This window comes from Hippoglossus stenolepis, chromosome 14, assembly GCF_022539355.2.
Source record: "Hippoglossus stenolepis isolate QCI-W04-F060 chromosome 14, HSTE1.2, whole genome shotgun sequence".
Classification (NCBI taxonomy): Eukaryota; Metazoa; Chordata; class Actinopteri; order Pleuronectiformes; family Pleuronectidae; genus Hippoglossus; species Hippoglossus stenolepis.
The window spans coordinates 3,973,231-3,981,750 of record NC_061496.1 but is presented as its reverse complement, the minus strand read 5'-3'; the positions used below and the strand labels follow the sequence as shown (position 1 = coordinate 3,981,750).

The following is an 8,520-nucleotide window of genomic DNA, read 5'->3' as shown; positions in this document are numbered from 1 at the left end:
TTTTCATTTACCTGGTGTTTTCCTGCAGTGCTGTTCCCACAGAACTACAGCACTTGAGTAAATGCACTTAATTACAATTTATCATGAGTTAAAGAGAATAGAAGCTCAACAGATTCAGTTAAATTAATCTTACTACAAACTGGAGGCAACCAGTGTTGGCGGATATCTGGGCGAAGACTTCCGACAAGTTTCTTTTACCACACAAGTTTGTGTTTAGGTCCAGACAACATTTTTATCTAATCTCTACTAACATCTCTCTCATATGACTTCAGATAAATCAAAAAGCTGATAACATTTACAGAATCAATGTTAATCAGTGTAAGTTTGAATATTTTGAAACAAGTTTGAAATTTACATTAACAAAAATCCATCCAGTGCACTTTTTTTTTATAACTTAGCCTGAAGGTGTCCTGATATTCTGTGGTCGAGGTTTTGGCTCCGTCTCGACCCTGTTGGACCTGTTTTTACAGACTTGGAACGAGCCCCCCCGGTCGTCCTGACTGCAGCCGGCTCTGACTGACAGTTTCCTCAACTCACAGAAATGGGGAGTCTGGCTTCTGCTCGGTGAAAAATCACAGTGACACACACTTTACTTACCCTCGTGATAAGTGTTATGGATTTTAGTGTTAGCTTATTGATGAACTGACTAAAAATGAGTTATTATGCACTTTGCCAATTGCCTGTTAAGCAGAAAATCCACAGCACTCAATCAAGTCACGGCCAAGAGCAATGCTTTGATCAATGGAGAATACAAGTGAGATTTTCCTACAGCATCCGGCCACTCGGCCTCAAGCGACTGAGAACTGTGGAGAAACTAGAACGCTGCAGAAACCTGAGGAAGCAAACAGCTGGAAAATCACCTCTTTCTGTCCTAACACGACATGATGACGAAAATAAAATCATGCATGTTAAAACTTTAATGAATAAGAAATAAAAATGCTTTACATTGCTTCTTTTTCATTGTTTATACAACGATTTTTTATCAAATTTCATGTGAAAATCCAAGTGCAACACGTTGAAAACCTTCAAGAAGCAACTGTCGGATAATACGTGCCATATATTGAACCTATACCTCATCCCCCCTCTCTGTTTGTGTGTGTGTGATTCACTCGAGAGTGGTCTTTCATAACAACCATAAGCAGCTTGTCGAACGAAACCAATTCTTATCGAGCTGCACCCGACCTTAAAAGCGTGTGTGGGGTTTTTACACGGCCTCCCTGTGGAGAACCTGTGCCTGGTGTTTGTGTGGGTTTCCTCCACCAACCCACAGAGATAAATATCAAGCAGCCTCGAGGCGCTGCATTGCTGATACGCATGAAGGTACCACTCCATTTGTACCAGTGCCGTGATGGACAGCTTTCCAGTCCATGAACAGGTTTTCGTGGGCACCTGCTTGTGGCACAATAAAAGCCGACAGTGTTGCCGGTGAAGGGCTCTAACCTCACGTGACCTCAGTAAAAAAAACACAACATAAATAAATGAACCCATGAGCACATTGTGGATGTCTCGCACAGACTTCAATCGCAAACGAATGTTAAATCAGAAGAGCTAGTGTCAACAACTTACCCCGTGATGGCTCTAATTTGTCAAAGTGAATCATCAGTCGCCCTAATGCCACTGAGATGTGTGATATATAGATCACACTAATGGCTGCTCATTCTTTTCCGAAAGACAAATAACACAACAAAAAGCAGTTCATCTATTTTCTGAGTAATGTCCTGATTTAAAAATGTCTCTTTAAAGTTTACAAATCCCCATATGTAGTAATGACTTATTTATAATTAAGGTTTTATAGATGGATGGATGGGGGATGGATGTGATGATGTATCGTTTCTATATCTAGCTCTTTGTCTTCATGCGTGTTATTTAATTCATCCGGGAATTGAACCTTTGATCCTCCGATTAGTGGACGACCCACTCTATCCCCACAATTGTCCATGTCTGTTCTTTTCTGCTCTGTGATTATAGCCTAGATTCCCTTGTTTTGTTGCACCAGCATTTCACATTTACAAATCATAAGGATATAGGCATACTTTTAATATACGTGTATACATCAAAGCACATGTGCCAGGAGACTGTGTAAATGTTATGGTGACATTTCAGTCGCATGTGTTATGAATGAGCTCTGTGGAACTAAATAGAGCGAATACATCCACCAGCAATTCGTCAACAAATCCCAGTTTCACGTGTCAGGATTTCATTGCAGCTTGAAATGTTTTTGTTCATGCCTCATTACCAACCTGTTTCACATGACGGGGGGGGGGGTGCACACATTCCCCTGACAGTCTCTGAAATGGGACATGAAAGATGCTTTTTTTATTATAGTCACTTTTAAGAGTTTGAGTGGATTATCATATCCTTTGGCCAAAAACGTGGGAAAGTTCTTTATGCCACTAAATCCGTCTTTGTCCACTTGTACTTGATAACGTGCTCTGTTTGGGACCCAGGAAGTTGAGGTTACATCCCTTTTATCATGGCAACTCTTCAGCTAGACAGTGGGAATCAGCTTTCCTCTTGCCCCGTGAACAACCTTTGGTAAAGTTACGATAACCCCAGTGCAGGTTTGATACTTGGAAGAAAGAACGAATGATTCTCCTCTCGCACATGGGACTTTGTGATGGATGAAGCCTCCTTACAGAAATAAGCTTTTACCTTTTTTAAGGGCTCTACACCTTCAAATCCAGGCAGGAGGGCAAAGACTGCAGCTTTAGTTTTGAAGTTCAATCCATCCTGACTAAAATGACCAGGGGTTGTAGAGATCAGTTGGACATTCAAGCTGCTTTATCCGCTCCCTCTTGTCTGTTATCATATGTATTAATGCTGCGAGCAGGTATTTGAACCCTAATGCTATTCTGCGCCGTCTCTCATAACATCTTGGGCTTTGTGTCAGGATATTACCCCCTTAAGGCCAAAGCTGTAGATCTCTTTGATGGTGTGAATCCAGTCTGAAATGATGGATTTCTCCCTTGGCTTTGAGAAAATGGAAGAAAAAAAAAAAAAAAAGGCATTTGAAGTGAAGCACTTCTGTTCTGCCTCATCAGAGATCTTTAGATTTGTGATTGATTCCCGGAGCCTGTGAGCCTATTCTGGGCTAACGTGGCGAATGTGAAATGGTTAATTCTGAACCAAAGCATTTCCACCTGCATTTGATGAAGGAGGAGAAACAGAAATCTTTGAGGATGAAGGAAGAAATAATCTGCAGCAGCAGCAGCAGCAGCGATGCCTCCGCTGAACAGACGGAGAGAGATGACTGAGGAATCGTATCTGGCACTCGGGCGATCCACTCCTGTTTGCCAGATCTGGGCCACAAGTAAGCCATAGTAACATCTATCTAACTGTGTATCTATCTATCTATCTATCTATCTATCTATCTGTCTATCTATCTATCTATCTATCTATCTATCTATCTATCTATCTATCTATCTGTTATCTATCTATCTGTCTGTGTATCTATCTATCTATCTGTCTGTGTATCTATCATCATCTAATCTATCTATCTATCTATCTATCTATCTATCTATCTATCTATCTATCTATCTATCTATCTATCTATCTGTCTGTGTATCTATCTATCTATCTGTCTGTGTATCTATCTATCTATCTATCTATCTATCTATCTATCGTCTGTGTATCTATCTATCTATCTATCTATCTATCTATCTATCTATCTATCTATGTGTATCTATCTATCTATCTATCTATCTAATCTATCTATCTATCTATCTATCTATCTATCTTGTTCCTATATCTATCTATCTGTATCTATCTATCTATGTGTGTATCTATCTATCTATCTATCTATCTATCTATCTATCTATCTATGTGTATCTATCTATCTATGTGTATCTATCTATCTATCTATCTATCTATCTATCTATCTATCTATCTATCTATCTATCTATCTATCTGTCTGTCTGTCTATCTGTGCATCTCTCTCTCTCTCTCTCTCTAGCTCTAGCTCTAGCTCGCTCGCTCGCTCGCTCTCTCTATCACATGTCTTTTGTTTACATGTGACGTCATCGTGAACGTACACGCTGGGGCTCGCGCGCCTGCCATACCTTCGAGGGTCACGTGCGTTGTATTTTGGACGACGTCACGTGGCTCGCCGTCAGACGCTGCTTTCCGGTTTGGTGACGTCAGGTGGGCTTTTTTTTTTTATAGCTTTTAACCGTTAGCCACAGCCGCCGCTAACAACAAAGGCTGGCGCGTGAGTGCAGAGCTTCCTGTCCCGTCGCCGCATGTTGCATCCAGGTCAACAGCTCGATCACTTTCTGGCCGTGTGTTCCTTTGTCTCCATGTTGTCTCGGGCAGGAAGTCTCCCGAGGCTGGCGTGGACCGGCTGCCGAAGGTCGTACCCGCTAGCTTGACTCCCAACATAGCTAGCTAGTCAACCATCCACCTAGAGATCATTAGAACACGTTTAAAGAGAAGATTAAAACACGTTGTTCACGTCAGCTCATGATACGACAGCACTGGGATCAATGTTCTGCTCGCAGATGTTTGAGAGGCTCGTGTTTCCACTGCCACATGTTTACCTAGCGTAACTTCACGTAATTTAAAGTTCGATTCACTTTAAAGCGTCTTTTTCGTGAACTAACGCATTGTTTTCTTCATTTTTACAATTCAATAGGTTATTAAGGGGAGTTCGGCGTAAATATGATCCATCGCTGAGTTGTTATTTCGTCAAAATGTTCATATTTATCTCTGCAATCTCTTATCGCTGTCATCGTTAGCTCAGACATACCGGTCACGTTCCAGCTACTGCGAAGCAATTACAAATATTGTGTGTTTAGTTGAAACCAGTTCTGTGACGTGTATGACAGTGATGCCGAATTTACTCTAAGATGCTTCGGTTTCGTTAAACACCTGCAGTGACTTGATAGGAAGTTTGTTAATTTCAAACTGGGCTGGTTTTCTTGATTTTGACAGATTTCCAACCAGCTTTGGTCAGACGCTCAACCACGTAAGAAGTTAGTTTTAAATTGGATGTTGGGATTACAGGGGTTTTCACTTTTAGGGACCATTGATAAATTCTTGTTTCAGCAGGAGATACCTGAATTGTTTTAAATGGCTTTGATGTCATGTGACTCCAAATCACATCAAAGAGGTCAAATTACATTAATTAAGAGACTTTGATGATCAGGAATAATATTTTAACCGTTGAAACAATGTCATATGCTCCTTTTGTATAAACCACAGGTCGGTATGCTATCAACTGCTTTTTAAGAAAAACGTGTTTATTCAGAATGATAAGTGCTACACGACCCACAATCCGAGTCAGTCATTGATTTCTCTCTCTAACATGCCGCAGTTTTTCAGAGATTAGGAAAAGAGTCCAAAGGTGAAATTCACAGCAACAAGGTTAAAGGTTCAGTGTGTAAGATTTAGGTGAAAGGGATCTAATGGCAGAAATTGAATATGAAGTAATCCTAGTGATGTTTTCACGAGTGTGTTTCATCTAAATTGTACAAATTATTGTTTTCTTTACTCTAGAATGATCCCTTTATATTTTATATGTACATCAGGAGCAGGTCCTCTCTACGGAGGCCGCCATGTTTTTTTACAGTAGCCCAAACTGGACAAACTAAACAGCTTTTGAGTTTTTATGACAACTGAAGTTTACCACAGGTTCTCCTTCATGTTTGGAAGTGGAGGGTGAGTTGAGGGGTGTTCAGCTGCAACATGACCACTTCACCACTAGATGTCACTAGATTCTACACACTAAACATTTAACTTCAAGAAGTGCACTGGAAGTTGTTGGAAAAAGGATCAGCTCTTTTAAACTCCCCCAAGACAAACAATAATTTGATTATTTGATTTTAGTACATCCTCTATTTATATGAATATTTATAAAATCGTATTTTTAATAGCTTCCATGTCATGTGACCCACTGACTCCAAACAAATGCTGAACTGTATTGTAAACACGGTCCCTAGTGAAAGCCCATTGATCTGGAGGGAACAAATACATCCAACCTAAAACTAACTTCACCAAGGTGTCAAATCTCAGCCAATTACCAGTGACAGTGAGGAGCGTGATTACTCCTAATCCTGGATTAACAGCAAATAAATCTCACTGCAGTCGCAGACCAGGCATCGTACGGAGTAAAACAACGCTGCTTAAAACGTGGTATTCATTATACCAGAACTATGGACATGAGTATTTTCAGACCAGCAGTTATCCTCCAGTTAGATAGTATTTTAATGCTAATTATTAGCCTTCAGCTCGTCTCTTCTTATGAAATCTCCTCACTTATAAGGTTGCCGCTGAGTTTTTCAGTTAATAATGGTTGTGTGTAAATTAGCTCAGTAGATTCTAATGTAGAGTAATGTTAAAAATGCTTTATACTGTAGACTGCAATGTTGTGATTTGTCTTCTTCAGAATGGGGAATTTCACATCGTCCACGACTGGGAGTCTGTCGAGCACATCCTGCGTACAGTATGTTCAGGTAAGAAGATGCTGGGAGATCTGATACCTTTTTAGCAACTCGCTAAAACCTTTTGGGGAAAGTCTGGTGTTGGAAGTCTTTCTACAATCTAGTTTTAAATGTCTGCGTCAGATAAATTTGGCATTTAAAACTAAATGTTAAATTTCAGTTATTCAGTTATTCCATATTTTGATTTCCCACAGTTCAGCCCCTCTCTTTGGGGTCTTATTCAGTTGTATTGCTTGATGTCTGTCAGTTTGTTCCAGTGTATTTCATCCTGTTCTCAAGCTTTTCTGCAAGTCTGACTCAAAGATCCTTTATGATGTCTACCCAAAAGCTACGAAAAACAAATAAACTGTATATAACACAAAACGATACTGAGTCCAAGAACTTTGTGGTTGATTTTTTAAGTCTAAATTTCCTATAAAATGAAGTGAGGATTAAATTTTAATTGTAGCATCTTGAGAATGTATGATTAAGAAAGTTGTTTATTTGATTTACCCTCTACCATAGTGTTCTCACTTACCAAAGGTGAACCATGGAGAGAATGGTTGTCTTCTCTTTGCCCATTGTGTGATTTTGCTGTGATCTGTTCATATTTACCAAAATCTTGTTTTTGTCCGTGTTCTCAGGAAGTGGTGTCACAGAACTGTGTCGTGATATTCTCCAAGTCCACCTGTCCTTATTGCAAAATGGCCAAGAACGTGTTCAATGAAATCGGTGCCAACTACAAAGTGGTCGAACTGGATGAACACAATGACGGGAGGAGACTGCAAGAGGCCTTAGCTCAGGTGACCGGTGCCAGAACGGTAAGAATCTCACGTCATGTTTCGGGATTTGAATTTTCAAGTAACTCCAAGTCTGCACTTTCAGCATCTAATAAAGAAAAGGTTGCCTTGTCATCCAGTGGTTTTTATTGGGGCTGCAGCCAAGAATTTGCTTTTTATTTTTACTCCGAATAGCTTCATGTGATAAACAACAGAACAAATGACATCTAGTCCAGATTGTTATTTGCAACAGGCAGTCATAGAACCAGTCATTCACACTGTGTCAATGTCACGACGTGATTTGTGTGCTCAGGTGCCGAGAGTCTTCATCAACGGAAACTGCATCGGCGGCGGCTCCGACACCAAACAGCTCCACCAGCAGGGGAGGCTGGTGCCCCTGATCAAACAGTGTGCCCCCTGCTGCTCCAGCTCCGAGGGCTCCGCCAGCGGACAGTTCGCTAAATGACTAACCGTTCTTATCATATCTCTCAATCCTGTATTTATTCATTGTTTGCTCGATCTGATGCGACAGGTTTTACAATGCTTGAGCGCACCTGTTATGTTTTTATCCAAGTGCATTGGATGTTTCATGTTTAAAACGCATATGTTTTCATGCAGGGATGTTACAGTACTATTGTTAAAGCTGCCATATTTTAAACACAGCCTGTGAATAGGTGAACTACTTCAGATCTCTTTTGCATGGTGGTTTTTTTTTTTTAAAAACCATATTACACTCACGAACAAGCACGACCTCTGGCATCAAGCGTCATCAAAAGTGTTGACTCACGTTCTGTTAATGGATTTTGAGGGAATTTGTTAATGTCTTGTCACACTGAAATAACTGCAGATTTGTTTTTATGTTATCAGCATTTAAAAAAAACGTCATATCTAATTGAAAAATAAATGTTGGTTAATTGCATAGACTGTAAATGGAAAATCATATAGTCGTTTTGTGTTTTTTACTTGCATGTCGAAACATTTTCCATTTCAATCGCTGTGTGAGTTTATTTAAAATTAGGTAGGTGGTTATTTTGTGTGTAAGGAATCATGATGCTGCTCGGTGTGATGCATATTTAAGTTAATGGGCATATGTATGAAGACAAATTATGTTTTTTAATAAACTGAATGTATTACGATATTTAATAAATATGAAACAACTATTTTTCTGATTGTCTTTGCTGGAGTGCTTCATTTATTCACCCGTTCTGCGCAGGAGGGCGGGTATCAGTCGTATATCAAGGGAGAAATACGCGTAATCTAGACTATTTAATTAGTTTTAATCTGTAAATATTCATTTTTATTTGTATTTAGAAAAATACGTTTAT

General features: G+C 39.8%; 1 protein-coding gene across 6 annotated transcripts; it reads left to right on the top strand.

Annotated features, from left to right (window-relative positions):
* Positions 1-3,285: 3,285 nt before the first annotated feature.
* Positions 3,286-8,369, top strand: glrx2 (glutaredoxin 2). Of its 6 annotated transcripts, none has more exons than XM_035177323.2 (4): positions 3,286-3,310; positions 6,383-6,449; positions 7,061-7,237; positions 7,509-8,369. In XM_035177323.2, exons 2-4 carry the CDS (start codon positions 6,384-6,386, stop codon positions 7,659-7,661), a joined length of 396 nt encoding a protein of 131 aa, XP_035033214.1. In that variant the 5' UTR covers positions 3,286-3,310; position 6,383; the 3' UTR covers positions 7,662-8,369. The 6 variants fall into 6 exon arrangements, with proteins under 6 accessions (XP_035033214.1, XP_035033213.1, XP_035033211.1 ...); XM_035177322.2 differs by lacking the exon at positions 3,286-3,310 and adding an exon at positions 4,036-4,140; XM_035177320.2 differs by lacking the exon at positions 3,286-3,310 and adding an exon at positions 4,122-4,251.
* The last annotated feature ends 151 nt before the right edge of the window (positions 8,370-8,520 follow it).